This window comes from Eumetopias jubatus, unplaced genomic scaffold (assembly GCF_037043125.1).
Source record: "Eumetopias jubatus isolate StellerSeaLion01/CBP00866 unplaced genomic scaffold, mEumJub1_p1.0 scaffold_3, whole genome shotgun sequence".
Lineage (NCBI taxonomy): Eukaryota > Metazoa > Chordata > Mammalia > Carnivora > Otariidae > Eumetopias > Eumetopias jubatus.
Genome location: NW_028274809.1, coordinates 73521364 through 73542502, shown reverse-complemented (window position 1 = coordinate 73542502; position 21139 = coordinate 73521364). Strand labels below are relative to the sequence as shown.

General features: G+C 39.9%; 1 protein-coding gene across 3 annotated transcripts in view; it reads right to left on the bottom strand.

Moving 5' to 3' along the window:
* Positions 1 to 14696, bottom strand: part of CYTIP (cytohesin 1 interacting protein) — a 36321-nt gene extending 21625 nt beyond the window's left edge. For all 3 annotated transcript variants that reach the window (XR_003610784.2, XR_003610783.2, XM_028113028.2), the window contains exons 1-5: positions 14442 to 14696; positions 6534 to 6583; positions 6264 to 6318; positions 1991 to 2093; positions 1676 to 1769 (exon numbers count right to left, since the gene is read on the bottom strand). Coding sequence is in view for 1 of the 3 variants with exons in the window: in XM_028113028.2 (XP_027968829.1) it covers positions 1676 to 1769; positions 1991 to 2093; positions 6264 to 6318; positions 6534 to 6583; positions 14442 to 14615 (476 nt within the window). In the remaining 2 variants the exon portion in view is untranslated. The remainder of the gene's footprint in view (positions 1 to 1675; positions 1770 to 1990; positions 2094 to 6263; positions 6319 to 6533; positions 6584 to 14441) is intronic.
* Between the last annotated feature and the right edge of the window lie 6443 nt (positions 14697 to 21139).

The following is a 21139-nucleotide window of genomic DNA, read 5'->3' as shown; positions in this document are numbered from 1 at the left end:
CTCATTTTCCTGATTTCTGGATCTCCTTTTGTCTCCACCCATTACTTCTTAATTATATCCCTGCATTCTGCCTACTTCACCCATTTGGAAGGTAGCTTCCTGATTCTAACTGCCACCTTTCCCCCTTGGATTCTATATGGCTCCAACCTCATAGATTCAAGTTTCTCTAGAGTAAAGAGCACCCCCATCCTCTACCCTGAACTCACAAGATCCACAGAGTTGGACTAGGTCCTTTACCATCAGGAGTCATCTTTTAAAACTACTCCCGCACACACCCAGAACATCTTTGAAGTTTTAGACTAGAATCACTGAAGAGCATCCCGTGGATTTTCTATTGGCAACTTGCAATGAGCAGCTGTGGGGTAGCCGAAGAGAATGGATCCTGGCATCCAGAGCAGATGGTCAAATCCTAGCCCAGTCACTTACTAGATCATTGAGCTTTACTCCACCTAATTTAAGCTTCAGTCACTTTATCTATAAATAGAAATAAAACTAACCTCACAAGGTAGCTGTCAAGATTGAAGGAGGTAATGTAAGACCCACCTTCGTCAGAATAAATCCTAAACTACTTAGCCTGATAAGACCCATGCTCTGTCCCTTGGCAAACTCCCTGCCTTTACTTCTTATACTCTCCCTAATCTACCGACCACCCATCACACTGGTTGTCTCTCTATCTGCTGGACATGCCGAGCCCATTTTGAGAAGGCAACACCTCTCTCTTTGCATGAAATGCTTTCACCAGGAGTTCATATGACCATCCCCTCTCTTTCTTTAAGTCTCAGCTCAGATTTCCCCTCCTCAGAGAAGATCCCTTTCAACACCTAAGCTACAGAGCAGTCCTCTTACTCAGTATTCTATCCCATTCCTTGTTTTATTTTCTTAACAGCAGTTATCAATAATTGAAATATCAAAATTACTTCTTTTGGAGGCTCTCCTTGTCCATCTCCTCCCACAATCAATAAAGCACTATAAGAGTCTTTGTCTATGTCTCTCCTAAGCCTATTGTAAAGCTGGAAACGTACTTGCTCAATAAATACCATTTCAATGACTGAGGAAATTCCATCTTTCAACTAATTGCTGAAGTCTTACTAGGTTCTAAGGATGGTATGGTGGAAAGGTCAGTCAAATCTCTGGTTGAGGAGGCCACTGGCCCATTAGTAAGTCTGGAATATTAGTAAGTGTGAGTGTGTGTGTGTTGCAGGGCAGAGAGGATTGAGCAGACTTTTTTCTTCCTTCCAAATAGGACACTAGAAAAGAAAAACAATTGGCTTGTGGTATAAGAGAAAAACTTCAGCCCTTCTGACCTTTCATTTGTTCTAACCACAAGATTATATCAACCATGGAAATGGGACCAGTTCTTCTCTGCCAAAGAGAATATGTGCCAGTTTCATTGAATTTGACATAAAAAAATAAATTTTCTAAATGCTATCCCTCCCACACAGACATTTGGGTTATTGATGTCCTCTGACTTCAGATGTTGACAGCATTTTCAAATTTGAGGAAACCTTGAGAAACAAAAGGAACTGATAAACAATGTCTGTACCCAATCCCAGAGCTATGGTGCACTGCCTCCCTTTTTGTGATCCTGAACAAAAAGCTTATTCATTCACTCAACAGGCATTATGAAAGACCGTAACATTTTTGAAGGCCCTACGGGAAGCAGATGGATAGTTACGTTAACAGGTTTCCTGAAGATCTGATCAGGTCAACAACTTGTTTGTGGGTAAAGCCTTCTGTGTTCACGCCATTGATATTTGCAAGGACATCACCTGGGAGATGCCAAGAAAAGTGAGTTGTTAAAATAGTTGCTTAAATAATCCCTCCTGACATGCAAAAAAAAACAAAAAAAAAACAAGCAAGCCCCAAACCTTAGCAACATAAAGGAACTAAGAAAATTCACAGCAGCAATCATATCCCAACCTTTGACATCATAAAGTTTTCTTTTCTTGCTATTTAAATAATTCCTAACACAAGCAAAGTTACAAATTACCAGTTTGCAGGCCAGCATAGTGTGCTGGGCTGTCCTCCTGGATTTTGCAAATCAGAGTGCACATCTCTGAGGAGCCCAGGTTCTGGTTCTGCAGCCTGTAAGTCTGTAAAAATTAAAGTGATACATAATTACTATTCAAAAACCTCAAAATCCATGTGTCAAAGAATAAAATGGTGTTGATTACCTTAAGCAGTATAGTAGGTAAGTACAAAGAACAATTTGGAAGGCTTTCTTGAATATGAACTGAATCAAAGATACCAATCGGGAAATTCTATGATGTAATCTGTAGCCAACCCCATCCATTAAAAAAAGGGGGGGGGGGCGGGAGGGTGCACCTGGGTGGTTCAGTCGGTTAAGCATCTGCCTTCGGCTTTGGTCCTGATCCCAGGGTCCTGGTATCCAACCTGGTGGGTCCCTCTCCCTCTGCCTGCAGCTCCCCCCGCCCCCGTTCTTGCTCTCTCCCTCTCTCTCTCTCTCTCTCTCAAATAAGTAAGTAAAATCTTTAAAAAAGAAATCCCAGCTTGAGGGAGAAAGTAGGAATAAGATTGGTTTAAGATTTTGTACGTTCAAGCCTAAGAGACCACCTGATGCTCTCATTATTACATATCTATTAAGCAAAAGCAGGTCTCTTATTTCCCAATGGGATAAAACAATAGTAGCCAAAGCAAAGAGAAAAATCTCTGTGTAGTTCTCCCAGGCCAAAGTACTCATTAGAGCAGCATATGGGACGGTACACATCCAGGAAGGGACGTATGCCAACAATAATTATTTTAAATCAGAGCTCTGCAAATAATGACAATCTGCCCTGTATTTTTTCAAAAGTACTATAATCGACACGATCACCTTCTTGTCTAAGTGCTCCCTGCTATGCCTGCCCTGAATACTCATCAGTTCATTAGTCACCCAACCAAATTAGAAAAACTTATGCTTCATCTCTTGCCTCAGTTTGGCAAAAGCAGTGTGGTTTTGTTTTTGTTTTTATTTTTGTGTCAACTTGTACCAAGAATACTGCTTAAATATTGCTACAGGGAGTGGCCCAATGACCTATAACAAACAGATTTGTATTTTTCACACATTTAAGTTATGAAGCCTCGTTCCATTTAGAATCAAAATCAGCACCTGAGTTAAGTAATCTGATTCCTAAAATTAAACCACATTACAGCGCCGCTTCCTTGTGGAGAAGTTAATGTCTGATGTTCATTCTTTCTTACTTTACAGACACACAGGCTACAGAACCCAGAAATCAGTCACATGCAAGCAACGCCTAGAAACTTGACTTGGTTAACATCTAAGGAATTTCTGTTCTCTCTGCAAGGCATTTGGAATTCCCATATGGTAAATGTAGAAGGGACCTTTTAAAGATCATTTAACATCCTTCCCATCTATGGCAGAGACCTCTTTAACAGTTTTTCTGCCAGGAAGTCTTCTTGCTACAGCCTGGACCCTTCCAGGAATGGAAAGATGATCTGGTTTATGTGGTACATGGGTCAAAGCTCTAACAGTCATTCCTCTGGGAAACCACTGTTAGAACAATTTTTATTATCAGTGAGCATCTACCCTCCAGGTAGAGTGACCAAAGTGAGTACGGTGAGGGGGAACTGTGTTGATTTACGCAACCGGGATATATGTTTGCAACCAGTGTGAAACGTGTGGGTTGGGGACAGAGAAGAAAAGGCAGAGGCCCCAACGTTATGGATGGAAATAGTCAAATACTTCTCTCTCTCACCTGGTCTTCCAGGTCCCATTTTTAGAAGCCAATGACAAAATAATCCCCTGCATTTCTTAGAGATACAGAAGTCACACTGTGCTTGCTCTCTCAGGCCCAGTGACTTTAATGCTAACATCTTCCATTGGCTGATCTACTGGTACCGGGCACGTTACTAAGTACTTTATAAGATGTGTTATTTCATTTGAAACTCCTAAGAACCCCACAAGGCAGCACTGAGAGAGCATGACCTTAGTATGTATGAATCTAACGTTTGTCTTGCTCCCATACAGCGTGATTCTCACTAGCAGTATAAAATTAGCACCCATGGAAATCCAAAAAGGAGGCGGACTTGTTTCTTTTCCAACATGCCTTTCACTCGGGAGACCAGGCCCCAAATACATGTTAACAATGGGCACACAATAGGGGGACCTGAGGCTCTATCTGGTCTTCAAAAAGTTCCCAGGGCATTTCCCCTATTTGGTGACTACTGCTAAAGAATAGATTATGGGGTGGAGGTGGCAATGGAAAGCATACACTAAATGGGAATTGGCAGAAGAGTGGGTTCCTACTTCCCTGGAACAGGCTGCAGTTCAGAAGGGAAATCCTTGGCTCATGTTGCTCTACAAAGGTTCAAGGCGCTGTAGCCTGCGGTCCACTACTGATAGTTTTGACCCTTGCTTCACGAAGTCGGCATTTACGGTATGGGGGAGAAACACGGGGGAAACAGTGACCTATATCATAGAAGAGCGAGAAAAAAGATCCCCATTTGTTGCACTAAATAGGGTCAGTGAGTAGTCATTGATCCTGTTTCCAGTAGCAACGGCTACACATCCTGTGGGTAATTCTCATTTAAAAAGAAGCAGTCACAAAAAGCACCATGTCTCCACAACAGAAAGGGAGTGTTTCGTGTGAATGGGGAAGAAGTGAGTACTATGCTTCTAAAGCCTGATAGAAAAATTATAGATTTCACCAAATTTAAAAGTAGAATAGTTCAGAAAGTAGAAAGTATCTTTCTTCCTCCTATAGCCTTCCCCCTAGTCATTATAGCTAGAGTTCCATTTTGTTTTGTTTCTTTATTCAGAAAGCATGTTTTACTTGGCAGTTTCCTGTTCCTAATCTTCAAATACACCCTGACTTTCCAATTTGGGGGTTGATATTTGGTCACCAAAGTTTTCTAAAAGCAGCACCAAAGCTAAGACCTAAAAGTTGATGTGCAGTGTAAAAGTATGATTATGCAAAAGACATAAAAAAGAAATGCAAAAGTGTGATGGAAGGAAAAAAATCTATAATACTTAAGCTATTACTGTTGGACTTAATTGGATTAGACTTCATTTGACCTCACTCACCATCTTTACAAATATGGCCACGAAAGAGCAGACACCAAATGAGAAATGAAATTCTTAGGCTATTAGAAATAGAAACCTATGGGGGGGAGTAAGTCAGAGGGGGAGACGAACCATGAAAGACGATGGACTCTGAAAAACAAACTGAGGGTTCTAGAGGGGAGGGGGGTGGGAAGATGGGTTATCCTGGTGAGGGGTATTAAAGAGGGCACGTTCTGCGTGGAGCACTGGGTGTTATATACAAACAATGAATCATGGAACACTACATCAAAAACTAATGATGTAATGTATGGTGATTAACATAACAATAAAAAATTAAAAAGAAGAAATAAAAAAAAGAAATAGAAACCTATAAAGACTCTGAGAAATTTCCTAGAGCATGAGACAATATGCAAGTAGACCCAACTTTTCTAAAATGTTTCAAATAATAATTATAAGATGTTGTCATTAAGAAAAAAGTCCAGGGGCGCCTGGGGTGCTCAGTCCATTAAGCCTCTGACTCTTGGTTTCAACTCAGGTCATGATCTTAGGGTTGTGAGATCGAGTTCCACGTGGGGCTCCATGCTCAGCATGGTCTGCTTGGGATTCTCTCTCCCTCTCCCTCTGCCTTTCCCCCTGCTCATACACACACAAACACGCTCTCTGTCTGTCTCTATCTCAAAATAAATAAATCTTAAAAAAAAAGATAAAAGTTCTAATTTCTTCTTTATATCTGAGATGAAATCTTTAGTATTTCAAAATGTAACAGGAGTTAGATATGAATACATGCAGTCAGATACACACAAATCTACATGTTTTAAGTATTTCTTGAATACCAAAGTATAGATTTAAAATCTGATATACAGTATAAAAATGATTATGCAAAACACATCTGAAATGCAAATATAGAAAAATGCACATCTGTAAAGAGTATTTCACTTTCTTATTTGAGACCTGGCTGATACCAAGTATTCCTGGTTAGTCTCAGACTTACAGGAAAACTAAAGCAACTAAGAGCAAGGAACTGAGCATGTCTCAGGGGTTTTATTTTAACTGCTTCAATGTTTTCTTTCCTTGATGGTACCTAGCCTACTGAAACACTACCTCAAACAAACCACAGCACATTGAGTAAAAGTCACAGTGTTCATCACTCTCTAATCCTGACTTCACTCTTGCCTTGCAAATATCACACTACCAGCACCACTTTCTTCCTTAAAAGTCTGGAAAATTGAAAACTGCCCACCTGAATTTCAAATCCAAACGTTCCATTATCTTGCTTTTCCACGGTAATGAGCTTTCTGTAATAAAACATTAAAAATATGCATGAAGATCAAAGCATCACATTTGGCACATTCTTATCATGAAATAACTGTCACAATTACAGATGACTGACATTCAGGTAAACTGTAGTATGTAAGACTGTGTGTTTGTGTGTGCGTGCGTGCATGCGTGTGTGTGTGTGTGTGTTAGTGCACGCTGCTAGGAGACCAAAAAAATTCATGAATCTCTTTACCTTTGAGACCAGGAAAAGTCACCTAAAGAACTTGATCTCGTCAAAGCAAGCTGAAAAATATAACAAGCACACAGTTATCAAAAGGTCCTAAGACACAGCTATAAAATGTTCTAAATCACAAAGGACTTTGTTCTTTATCACCTTCTTTGGCCCAGCTCTGGGAAATTGTTACGTAAAGGTGGTAATTTCCATTCTCTATTGGTAGCAAAGGAGAGCCCGGAAAGGGAACATTGGAGCATTAAAAGGCTAAAAAGAGGCTCAGATAATAATACACCGTGGCAAAAGAGTTCCTGTAATGTGGCAAAACTCCAACGCTTCCAAAAAGAATGTCATATCTAATCTGTATTGAAAAGAGTCCCTGAAAGATTAACCAGAGCAATTTATAATCACACGGAAATCCAAAGAAAACAACACCCATAGAATGGCATATAAAATACTTGATAGTTTTTTGAGATACTGATGAAAGGACTGTATTTACTGTAATAGTTCAATGTGTTACTGTTTTTAGGAGGATATAATAATCTGTAAAGAACCAACACATACACAGAAATACAACTGAGGTGAAACCAGGGACTCAAAACCTCAATTCTGTTTTATGATTTATCTTTGCAATAGTTTTAGAAAAGTGCAATGAGATTTCCAGCCAAGAAAAGAAAGGAACCTCAAAATGGTATAAACTGTATGAATACTATCACCTTCACTCTCCATTCGATCCAGCAATTGCACTACTGGGTATTTACCCCAAAGATACAAATGTAGGGACCCGAAGGGGTACGTGCACCCCAATGTTTATAGCAGCAATGTCCACAATAGCCAAACTGTGGAAAGAGCCAAGATGTCCATCAACAGATGAATGGATAAAGAAGATGTGGTATATATACACAATGGAATATTATGCAACCATCAAAAGGAATGAGATCTTGCCATTTGCAACGGCGTGGATGGAACTGGAGGGTGTTATGCTGAGTGAAATAAGTCAATCAGAGAAAGACATGTATCATATGACCTCACTGATATGAGGAATTCTTAATCTCAGGAACAAACTGAGGGTTGCTGGAGTGGTGGGGGGGGTGGGAGGGATGGGGTGGCTGGGTGATAGACATTGGGGAGGGTATGTGCTACGGTGAGCGCTGTGAATTGTGCAAGACTGTTGAATCACAGATCTGTACTTCTGAAACAAATAACGCAACATATTTTAAGAAAAAAAAAAAAGAAGAAGATAGCAGGAGAGGAAGAATGAAGGGGAGTAAGTCAGAGGGGGAGACGAACCAGGAGAGATGATGGACTCTGAAAAACAAACTGAGGTTTCTAGAGGGGAGGAGGGTAGGGGGATGGGTTAGCCTGGTGATGGGTATTAAAGAGGGCACGTTCTGCGTGGAGCACTGGGTGTTATGAACAAACAATGAATCATGGAACACTACACCAAAACAAATTATGTAATATATGGTGATTAACATAACAATAAAAAATTTTAAAAAAAGATCATATAGACATAAACTCCCAGGATATATTCTACCCCTGTAAGTAGGAAAAATAAGCAAAAGGAAGCATCTTGTTTTTCAGGTGATTGCTGTGAGTTTGTGTGTGTTTTTATTTTATTCCTTTAGGAATTAACACAAGTTAATTAACCCTTTCTCAAGTCTTGGTCCAGGGGCCCAAAATGTCAGCTTACAGTACTAGCTAAACCATGGTGTTTCACTGTCACTGTGATATGCTTGTCATTGATCAATACATAGTCCAAACAAATACAAATAAGACAAATAGAGGATGAAAAACAGGATAAAAACACATAAAAGAAATTAATGCACACACAAAAAAATCCTTATTAAGGCATTTATTTGGAGAGAAGCTTATATCACTGTTAATGAATTTGAGTTACCAAGTAGCAAATGCCAGCATTCTCACAAACTTTCTGGAATGGCTCGGTGTTCAGAATTCGCCTATTGATCAATAAAGCTACTGTAAAGAGGAGCTGATCTTCTCTAACTGATTTGATATAAATTAATTACATTTTGTAATTCCTTGTCTTTTCAGTTCTGGACCTCAGACCATTTGTATCATCCTGAAGACTGCACTAGGAAGGCTCAGACCCAAAAAGAGTCTCTAGATTTGCTAAAAAGTATTATTTATTTTCAATTTGTAAGGACTAACTGTAGAAGGTCTCCAACAATTTGTATGGTTTGTTTCAGCCTGATTTGTCTTACCTACCACAGACATGGGCAGAGACCACTCAGCTATGCAATGGGGCCACCTTCATATGGAGGAGAGTGATAAACTTGACATTCCCAAGCATTCTCATCTTTCTGGTATACTGTACTCACATTGTCTTAATCTGTTTTCATTATTTGTATCTGCCTGGCTTTTACTCTTATTTCCAATTTTAAGCTACTTAGGTAGGTCATATCAACTTATGTTATCTGTTATCATAACTAGGGTTTCTATTTATTTATTTTTTTAAAGATTTTATTTATTTAATTGACAGAGAGAGACACACACACAGTGAGAGCAGGAACACAAGCAGTGGGAGCAGGAGAGGGGGAAGCAGGCCTCCCGCCGAGCAGGGAGCCGGATGTGGGGCTTGATCCCAGGACCCTGGAATCATGACCTAAGCCGAAGGCAGTCGTTTAACGGACTGAGCCACGCAGGGTTTCTATTTAAAAGATACTACTCTTACTATCAATATTCATCATATCATTCAGATATTCATATATGAGGAGACATGTATGTGTGTTTATATACAGGGTATGCTGGATCAAATACCTCCGTTCTGAACATAACTATCTGTAGCCTTTGGGCCTCTTGGGGAATGTACTTGTTATTCCCCTGTGCCTAGTGCAGGGCCTGGAATAGAGTGGAAACTTAAAAATAGCTAAATAGACAAACAGAAGTAAACTACTAGACACCAATATAAGTAACTAAATAGTGGTGAAAGATCAAATGCAGGAGGAATGTGTTAAAATACTTTTCAACTTTGTCCTTCAGCAAATTTTAAATATTCACAGGAAAATCTCAAGGGTAATCATTAAAAATATAGATTTAAATTTAAAAAATCTAAAACATGTGGCAACATTAAAAATGAAAATCAAGTCAAAAAATAAGATCAAAAAAAAAAAAAATCTCAACCCAAAAACAAGAACCATAGAGAAAGGACTAATAGAAAGCAAAGGAAGTTAGTAATGCTTTAATACAGAACTACCAAATGAATAAATGGTAGCAAGGATTAATGAGTTATTAAAATTTCCAACCTTTCCTCAGCAATTTTAAATGCCCTTTTGCCAGGCAAATAATCATAATATTGATGGGAACCTCAAGATTCCATCTGGTCCACCTGCAATCTGCCTTCTAAATAATAATAATAAAAAAAAATTCTATTTAAATTCAAATCTAAAATCTTTTAAGTCCACAAGACAAATCCAAGACCTCCACACAGAAGGAAACTGCCCCACCTTTCTCCTGCTAACCTTTCTACCTAGCTAATTGACTAGTTGAAAATATTTGCCTAGCACAACGTGAGACGCATGGCAGAGACTCAATTCCTGTGGACTGACTGATTTGGGTTATCAGTGACACACAAAAAAATCAGACTAAGTCAAAGTATAAATTAGTTTCTACTCCGGATGAGCGATGAACCTCTCTTCGGCACCTAATATTTAAATAAAAGAATTTAAATAAATTAGGTACCATCAAATTCTCTGACACGTGCCACATCTTGACACAAAGCCTACTCGTCTTTGATCTGGGCTGTCAGACTCAGGTGAAGTGGAAAGGAAGGTTCTCAGGGTTCCACCTTGCTCACACACCAAACTATCTGCCGAAGTGGGAGGAAGTATGCCTAAGGCCTTATGGAAGGTCTCACGCTTTGGAAAATGTATTGCCCACAGCCCTTCTCCTAGAGTGAGCTGTCCTGTTCTCAGATCCAACCAGTGGAGGCTGCACTCCCGAATGCCCTCCCAGCCAGAGTGTCTTCTCAGGGTTGCAGCGCGAGACGCCCGAATAAGGAGCTGGTGTGTGTCGAACGGTATATGCTGGCAACAGCTGTCTTTTATTACACATTATCTAATATGAGCAATCTAGGTTTGGCGATTTGGCAGGCCTGCAAACTACACATTTAATTACCACTGCTGATAAGACCAAGCTCCTTAACCCTTTGCTGCCACTGACAGAAAGATGCCTGGGGGTGAGCTTATGATTCCTCTTCTTTTTTTTCTAGTCAGATGACTTAAAAGATCAGGCATTAATATTCAAAATGTAATTTTTGCTGCTATGCAGTGATTCACAGTGCCCCTCTTTAGCAAGACACGAAGACCAAACATTTCACCTGTCAGTCTGCAAAAGATAGGGGTCATCTGTAGCTCAGAGAGCTAGCATGGGGCCAGGAGAAGCTCCAAGTTCAGTATTGTAACCACTTAACTGCTAAGTAACAGATTGTTACTTCCTGGTCCCCACTCAGTGTACTTATTTCCTGAAAGTATGGGGGGTGGGGAGGGGATACTTACTAGCAGGGAGGTTGTTTCTTTTGTTTTTATTGTGTCAAACGTCCACAAATTATGTGGACTGCTCACTTTTGAGTCCCTGCCTCCCTCTCCCTGATTCTTCCATGAATATAGCTTTTTTTCCCCTGTTTCCCTTTTAAGCCAGGAGCCTTGGGATAGCAGGGCTCTGCAGACTATTCTAAGATACTTGCTTAATGGAGCTGACTTCAGTTTCCTAACTTGTCTAAGTGCCCTTAAGGAACCCAAATAAATGTCCCAGCTTCCCAAGAAAGTCTCATTGTGGACTCATGAGCTCCTTTTCCAAGAAAAACTGTGGGCTATTGATTCTAAGCGTGTCACAATATGGATTAGAGGACACTTTTCCAATTCTTTAGTAGTGAAATTAATACAGTTTTCTACCTGAAGTATTCATTAGATGATCCAAATACCTTGTTGCAGTTAGGAACACTTGGGAGCTTTGGTAACAGGTGGGTCTGTGGCCAGAAATCAGGTGAAAGCTCCCGAAGGGCAGAATCCACCCCAGAAACACACGCTTTGCAAAATTCTGTATCTGAGCTTTTAAGTGAAAGCACCCTTTCAGAAGCTGCCTATTGAGCAACAATTCGATAACCCGAAGACTGTCAGGCAAAGGCAGCCTGTGGTACCACTGAGGCACATTCCAGCTTCTTGCCTGGTCCGCAGGTCCCTGGCTCTCGTTACAGCTTTTGGTGAACTCTGCCTTCCAAATGCAACCCACTACCCTCGGGCGAGGGGCCCATCAGGCACAAGCACTACTCCTTTGGTATCACCACATTTATAAAGCCTCTCCTTATTTCCCCTGTTCTCCTTTCCACCGTGTTTTCCATTGCAGGGACTTTTTTTCCCCCCAAAGTTATGTTCAGAGGTAGAAGCTGTACTGAGGTGTCTGTCACCTCCTGCAAATACAGGTATGGAGATATTATGCACACACAGAAGTCTATTTTTAAGCAATTCCGAGTGTAAACACCCAAATGCTTCTGAAGATTAATCTGAAACTACAGGCTCACCAGATACAGCTTTGCAGAAACCAAAGCCAGCAATAACGAGAAGTATGAATTGTTGACGTCAGCCCTGAAAGTGTTGAAAATAACAGTGGGCAGAGAGACACCTGCTCATGGGATTGCCTCACAGGGATCTTGTTGCCTGCAATGCGGTCGGTGCAAAATGGGTGATTATTCTCTAAAAACCACTTAAAAGAAATGAACATCCATTTGGAAAATTCTGAAATGTTGGGATAAACTTGCATCAAGCCTCATTGATGAGAATTGTACAGAATCCTAAGTATCGTGTAGAAGAGGTTTTGTTTTTGTTTTTGTTTTTTCCTTACAGTAATTCTCACAACAGGAAGAAAAAGCTCTTTGAACAGCAGTTTACTATGGGAAAGAACATGAGAAAAGGGAGAAGAGAGGACCTAAAAAGAGGAGAACATCAGATAAATTCATTGGTGTGGGAATGTGTGCATGTGTATGTTCACGAGTATATGTTATCTACATACGCCCGATGAGTGGGTTTCTTCTCCCTCGATCCCTCTCACCGTCTCCTTCCAATAACCTCCTACCGACTGCCTTCTCTTAGTCTATTCTGTCCTAACCCACACTTAAAACCAGATGTGACTCCTCCATCTTCACTGCCTTTCACAGCTAAGTCTCTGGGTCTCCTCTCCATTCCATCCATTTCCTCTTTCTCCAAATACTGCAAAAGTTGCTCCCTCGCCACTCATCCCTACCCACTTACCAACACACCATGTTTCTAGAGTGAGGTTCCTAAAACCCTCTCCTGCTCAAAACACCCTGTGGCTCCCTGTGCTGGTCAAATGACTGCATCCTCGGGGGAAGTGCTCAAGTGTTTCGTAAAGCAGCCCAGCTCCAAGGTCTCCCCTCCTCTCCCCTCCCACAGACACTTACTGGGTCCTCCGGACACAATAATGTGCTGTTACCTCAACGTGCCCCAAAGGCCCCCAAATCTGTGCCTCGGCATTAATTATTGCCTTGCTCTGGAATACCCCTCAATCACCGGAATATCTGTCCTTCAAGTTTAGATTAAAAGGCGTGTCCTTGGATTAGAGCATTTATGTTGTATAATGCCTATTCATTTGTTCTGCCTACTGAATTGTTAACCCTACAAGGCCAGGAAACGTGTTCTTCTCATCTCTGTACCTCCTACACTGCTCTATATCTGAAACCTGAATAAAGATCTTGGTGCTTCCCACAGCTGCTTTATTTTCAGGCAAGTAGTAAATTGATAGAAATGTTCATCATTTGATTAAGCTTAATGTCATAAAAGCATTTGGGATTAAAAAGATCAAAAATCCGAACCATGGCAAATCACGCCCTTATCTTCATTGTGAAAAATAATGAGGAATCAGCTGTATACATCACTGAGAAAAGATCACGACTCTCCCTCTATGCTTTAACTCTCTAATCCTAAAATTAGAAGGTTTAAGAGGAGCCCGTGATGTGCAGTAGGATTTAAGGGCAAAACTTCATGCTTTAAAGCAATTCTAATTCTAAATTCAGATATGTACTTGGAGCGTGATAGCAAGTTATATAACCAAAACCTGAAGAGGTTAAAAAATTGTTTTAAACATTGGAAATCATAGAATGAAAGAAACTAACTCAACTGGACATGGATTTTTCTAAATAAGTTTTCATCTCTAGGGAAATACCTTGCAGTACAAATAAAAACGATAACATAATTTTTGAGCACATACTACATGTCAGTCCCTGTGTTAAGCACTGCCTACTTCCTCACTTAAGCCACAGAAGAGCTCCTTAGGGTGGGTCCGTTGTTGTCTCCATTATAGAAAAAAGAAAACTAAATCTTAGAGGGGCAAATGAATTGTCCAAGGTCCCACAGCTAGGAAGTGACTGCGCTGGTATTCCATCAGCCATTCACTTATCTAATAAAAGCCTTAATTCCCAATAGCATTAGGAATGTGCCTGTACCCCAGCACTGAAAATAATTTAGTCAACAAAATTTGTCCTGAAGAAAAAGTGCTCTCCTTGGATTGGAAATGACTATCAACGAGTGAAGCCGGGAGGAAGGAATCAGTGAGACACGTGGGGGTGGGGGTGAATCAATAATTCTCAAACTGGCCATGTCTATATGCACTAAGTTCGATGCGCTTAATGATTTTCATTTTACTTCAACACCTCTTCAAATGAGAAAAACAATCTTCTTTTAAGTTTTGCCTTGAAAAAATTTTTTTTATTATGGTCTTAAATCTTTTGGACTAGTCCACAAGCTCTCTGGGCTTCCTGTCTCCTTCCTCGCCCATACTCTTAGTGACTAATTCCAAAGCCTGTAAAATACAATTTCGGTGTGAAGTCAGATAAACAGATCAACTCTGCTCTCAAGAGAACATGAACACTCTGAAAGTACAAAACAGTAATCATACCTGCTTTCTTCCCCGAGGCAAAGTAGCCACAGTGTCTGCCAGCATTTGAATCCTTCTATTATCATCCATTCGGAAGCTGCCCGTGAGCGGGGAGTAAGAGTTATATGCTGGACCAGCACTGTAGTCCACCAAATTGCCATTGCAGCTCTGTTGCATGAGCCTTTGTAGAGACATTGTGAATAAAGATTACTCCAGCTCGCACATGGTTGAGTGGCCTTGCAGGATGGGGGAAGCTAAAAACCCTCTGACAAGTAATCAAAAGTAGCAAAGCAGAAAAAGCCCATGTGACTTCTGTGGTTTTAGGTACTTGTTACACAAACCCTATCTTGCAGTTCACTCCCATAACTCAGTGCTTTTTTCTTAAAGCCCCTGGTAAAAACTAGTTTTACCATTAAAAAAATCAACTTATTTTTTTTCTCTTTCAAACAGCCAGAACTCTCATGCTTTTATGTTCCACAGCAAGTTGTGTTCAAAACACCATCTGCCTTTTTTTTTTTTTAAAGGAAGAAAGAAAAATTTCCCCAAGTTCTGCCATGTGTTACCCACCCATTCTCCTACTCACTATGGGCAGTGCAATGTCAAAGTCAGGATACGCAGACTATTGAGTTCTTGTGGATATAAGCAAGAATTACAGGGTCCAGTCATAAAGGCTCTCACAAAGTCCTTTTAATGTACTTTCCCTGAAGTATACCCTAGCTCATTAATGTTCATCAAAAAGACATTGTATCTGCCACTTGGTCTGTAACCATTCAGCATTCTTCTGGTTGCCCTTCTACTACTCTGTCCTGACTAAAATGATCCATCATCTTTACAAGGAACAACGGGAAGAGAAGACCAGCACACTCAGAGCTCAAAGTTGGCCCTATCTTAGACTGCACTTTGTTGCAGCATCAGCGTGTGGTCCTGGGGGAGGAATGGAAAGGACAGGAAGGTATCAGGCAAACCAAGGTGGCATAAGAATGTTACCTGTTGGTCCCTGCATGCTCAGATGGGCCAAGGGAACCATCATGAAGTACACAAGATCACATATACTTTTTTTAGTGGGGGATTGGGACATGTAGTTTCGAGAGAACTAGTTTCAGAGGAGGAGCCGGGGATGTAAGTAGAGGAAAGAATCAAAACAAAAATCAAAAAGAGAAGTTTTACATACTGTGACTTTCAAAATAATTTTGAAGGTCAAGAGTAGAATATAAAGGAGTAAAAAGTTGTGAACTAAAATGGAAGTCAGGGTGAATTCAGCTCAAGCAGAACCGGACAAATATAAATGGCAAAACCTTCTGAGTTAACAGTACTTCAAGAGATAGAACTACTTCAGAAATTTTTAAAACCTGATCACAGCATAATTCACTACAACTGGAATTGGATTATGACATGAACAAAATGATGTCTCTAAAAACATAAAAATAGGGGTGTCTGCCTTCAGCTCAGGTCATGATCCCGGGGTCCTGGGATCGAGCCCCGCATCGGGCTCCCTGCTCCTCGGGAAGCCTGCTTCTCCCTCCCCCACTCCCCCTGCTTGTATTCCCTCTCTCGCTGTGTCTCTCTCTGTCAAATAAATAAATAAAATCTTTAAAAAAAATAAAAATAAAAATAAAAACATAAAAATATCTAAATCAGGGATTATAAATGCATTTGCCTTCAGGGGCCGGGTGGGTAAAATAATATAACATATATGTGTAAAACAGTGGTAGAGACTTTGGCAACTAAATAATATGTCAATTATGAAAATATTTACATAGTGTGTGTATGTGTGTGTGTGTGTGTGTGTGTGTGTGTGTGAGAGAGAGAGAGAGAGACATTTTAAAACACCTCTAGGTTGTGAGGTACATGATTTAAATCAACACTATTAATTGAGGACAGCAGTCCACCTGTCCCCTAGGAATTTTATGAGTTAGGTAATTATTTTAATTTTTCAAAATGCCAAGTGGAAATTACACATTTGCCTGCTATAAGGCCACATAAGCCAACCGACAACCAGGTGTTACAGACAAATGCTAAAGTTGTATCAGTTTTGTCTGTTATACTGATATTAAACTAATATAAATTGCAGAAGTCTGTTATTAAATTAAGAAACTGGAAAGTAAATTTTTTTACTTAATTTATGAAATCTGTTTAAGGAGTAGAATCTTTCAAATCATGAGATCTCTGGCTGTACCACCAAGAGACAAAGGCAGATCTGACATTCAGCCAGGTCGTAACAGTATGGTCACATCTGTTAATTATATATTTAGGACCTGGTCTATTTTGATTGGCCAGTTCCCTGTTCTGATTGTTAAAGTCTCATGTCATACTGGTCATTAAATATTTTGAATAACATCCCCGATCACACGTATCCTTTGTGATAAAATGTGGGGAAACACTAATCTTTTCATACACATATGACTTCAAGCCTCAAACCCTTGATTCACAAAGGTTTTCTACTATTTACAACTTCTTTTTTCTATAGAATTTACCTCAGGACAATTACACTATTCTGAACTCTCTTCCTCTTCATCCTCCCCTTTATTTTATTAAGGAGATTCTAAAAGTGAATCAGATCAAGCTATCTACCTACTCAAAAGATTTCAGAAATGCCTCATTGTTCATAAAATAAAATAAAATAAAACTTCTAAAAATTGCAGTTCTTAGCTAACTTTATTCTCTGAAATGTCATATCATCTTTTTTTCTCAGATATTTCTTTTGACATTTAACATATTATACTTAAATTATACCTTGAAAGCAAGGGCCATTTTGTATCTTTAAATTTACATTCATGTTCTATGCGTAGAAAGTGTTTGAGAAATGTTTGGGTTTTTGTTTTGTTGTTGTTGTTGTTTTTAAAGATTTTATTTATTTATCTGAGAGAGAAAGTGAGAGAGAGAAAGAGAGCGAGCAGGGGCAGAGGAAGAGGGAAAAGCAGACTCCCCTGCTGAGCAGGGAGCCCGATGCAGGGCTAGAAATATTTGTTAATAAAAAGAAAAGGGCAGGGAAGTAGATATTTAACAAAATGAATTAAACAATATTCTTCCAAAGCATCAAAGCATATTTCTAAACTAGTAGAAAATGTTTGTATTACGCACCCATATGCCAAAGTGCAACAATATTCTGTAAGGAGTAATCTGAGAGATGAGGAAAGAATCTCTTTTAAAATATGTCTGTTATGTATTCAGAAAGCTAACATCCCATTATTGGGGGGGGGTATTCTTATATGAGGCATTTTGTTCATAAATATGCAAATACTCTTGGAATGAATCAACCTTTAGTACAAATTAGATGAATCCTGAGGAGCTGGAACGTGGGGATGATGTGCTGGAGCAAGTGAGAAGGGTATGCCAAAAGTACAGAACACAGAAAGGCAGAAGGGTCTAGAAGACAAGATTGGCCAACTCTGGGACCCCCATGAGACTCATAGACAGCTATAGGAAGCTACAGGGGTTTCAGTGCCTAACTCCTCAAATCCTGGCTCTACTGTTCAACAGTACTGTGACCTTGTAAAAGTCACTTAATCTTTCTGCTTTGGCCTGAATTGTGTCCCTCTACACTCGTATGTTGAAGCTCCAAACCCCAAGGTGACTGTATTTGGACACAGGACCTGTAATTAAGGAAGTAATTAAAATTAAATAAAGTCATAGGGTAGAGTCATGATCCCATAAGATTAATGTCTTTCTAGAAGAGACATCAGAGAGCTAGTGCTTGCTAGCTTGCTCTCTCTTTCTCTGCCATGTGAGGACATAGAGAGGGGGTAGCTGCAAGCCAGAAAGAGAGCTCTCACAAGGAACCCAATTACTGGCACCTTGATCTTTGACTTCCCAGGTGTAATAAACTATAGTAACTATAATAAATTTCTGTTGTTTAAGCCACCCAGTCTGTGGTATCGGTCTAAGCTGACTAATATGCTCTCTAAACCTCAGTTTTACATATCTAAAATAAAAATTTGTAGGGAGAAACAGATCAAATAGTCCAAGCATAGCACTTGGTACAAAGTAAAGTATTACTATTGAGTTTTAAGTAATAAGAATTCAAAGGAAAAACTTCAAAGGAAATTACTTGAATTCTCTACAAACTTCCTTATTTACTACCAAACGCTCATATATGTAGCCAGAATGGCCTCATCCATCCAAGAGCAGTCTAGAGGCTAGAATACATGTGAAAAGCCTTACTGTCGTATACCAGGCAGGTTATGCCTCTGAAGCATTGGCAGAGCCAATGTCTGAAATTTCTGGATTACCGTTAGCCCAAGTACTCTATTCATCAGTGTGGATATGGGAGAGGAGTAAGTGGTTGTTCAAAAAAAATAAGAATTCCTCTGTGTCCTTCAGATTTTAAGATAGCTGTTGAGTTTTTTGCTTTATTTTGCCCCTTTGCCTTTATTTGCACAGGAAGCCTTTATTTGCTTCCTGGAACCATAGGGTTTTGTTTTGTTTGGGTTTTTCATTTTGCTTATTTGTTTTATTTCAGCATTTTGTCTTTATTTGTACAGGGAGCCCATATTTGGCTACATGGACTGACATAAGAGACAGGATAATGTCATCCAGACAATATTTGATTTTTTTATGTTTGATTTATATAAAGTAGATTCAGTTTGGTAAGGTTACTCTCATATCTGAGAGCCAACCAACTGTGACAACTGTTTTGTCCTATTTCTCACCTTATTTGAGTGACTGAACTGGGTGGATGGGTGTCTCTATCTTCCCCAAACACTCAGTGTGGGTCACTGGGACTCGGAGAGCATTCCCAAAAGAGGAGAGGCCTTTTTCAGAAAAGGGTAAATTACAATCAGGCCTGGTTCTGAAAAATAGCAAGCTCAGGAAAGGGAAATAACGGAAAAAGAAGTCATGAAGTCCCCATGTTGGAAATCTTAATGTGCGTACAAACCAAATACTAGCTTAGAGTTGTGACGTATGTATTTAAAACCACACATACACATGCACACAACATTAAATCTAATATAAATAATAGCTAACAATAGAGCGTATCCATTATGTCTTACTAGAAGTGCAAGGAAACAATTTTCTGACCTATCAAAGCTTAATCCAATCCAATCAAATCATGAAGCGATGGGTAGATTTAGAGTATCAGCCAAGAGATTTAGCCACTGAATCCCTCTGGGGCCTTAACCGGGTTATCTAGATCAGTGTTTCATGAATCCACTCAGCAAGATAATTTCCAGCCTTCTTTTAAATGTGAAAGTACACGATCTTGATACGTTCATTTTGTGTATTTATCACAGAAAAACCATTAACTGCATTTTTTTTCCTTTTTCTTTTTTTTTTTTTTAACCCTCTTCAGGTTTAGGGAGAGTCCTCTGAACATGGTAAAACATGCCAAAGATGGATCCCTGGGAGGGTCCATGTTAAAGATATAAAGTTATATGTGGGCCACTTAGAGATGATAGGTATGTGTGTAGGGTTTTTCGGGAATCTTTGTGGACATGTCAATGTTATCTACACAAAGTGCTCTGTAGGTACAGAGGAGTTGAGTCTTTAGGAGACAATCTCTATCATAATTTTAAGGCTGTACTCCTCCCAATGTAAGTGGATCCTTTGCGTTAACTGGAGAAGAAAGTAAAGGTGACAGCTTCTGAGATTTCCAGCCCTGACTTTAACCACAGTAGTTCTACTTTTATTTGCTTTAGACCGTGTTCCTCCTTATACCACATGGTTTCCTTGGGTTAAAAGATAAAAATTGAGTGAAAACAACCGGCTTATAGAAGAGAGAAAAGGATCAACACATACTGTGCAAAGAACAGTAGCCTTTGAAGTACACTCTATAAGAAAGTGTCAGTCCACAAAAGAGTTTCCCAAAATCCAAGACATGGCTCCCTTTTGGAGGGAAAAGCCCTAATTGTGACACAGGGTCCAGGGGAACAAGCTCCAAATGAAAAACACTGGGCACCTAGGCACTTTCTGTTGTCTGCTGTTGTTAAACTGCTTCTGTTACAGAACAGAACCGGGACGTGGCAGGGAGGCAGCCTCACATGCAAGCCAGACTTAAAAACAGAGGACCCTGGCTCCAAAAAGCACCAATGAGCTTCCTGAGTCTCCTGCCAGTGTTGATCAATCGGGACAAGGCTCTTCCAACCAATCAGAACTAGGCCCTCTCAACTAATCAGGACGAGGCTCTTCCAGCTGGTTAGGAAGAAGGCACTTTGTCCACCTAAGCGGGGCCTGCCTTGGGTTTGGGAATCCTTGCCTAGCTACTGCAGGTGCTGTTGCTGCTGTAACAGTAGTAAAAACTCTCTTTAAGCATAAACACAATGAAGGGGGGGGAAAGAACCATGAGAGACTATGGACCCAGAAACAAACTGAGGGTTCTAGAGGGGAAGGGGATGGGGGGATGGGTTGGCCCCCTGATGGGTATTAAAGAGGGCACGTACTGCATGGAGCACTGGGTGTTATAGCAAACAATGAATCGTGGAACACTACATCAAAAACTAATGATGTAATATATGGTGATTAACATAACATATTAAAATAAAATTTTAAAAAAATGCATAAACACAAAGTAACCAGCATAATCAGTAGTCAAAAGATTCCTACCTTTTTTGGTTGAAAACAGTTTTTAAACAATTTTTCTTCGTGAATTCAGACAAAGGTGGAGAAGGTTTAACCAAACTGAGGTACATTTGCAGCCCCCAAAAAATCATTCTACGAAATGAAGATGCCTTTCTGAGAAATATTAAGTCTCTAAGAGAAATAGAGTGGCTCCCTCTTATAAG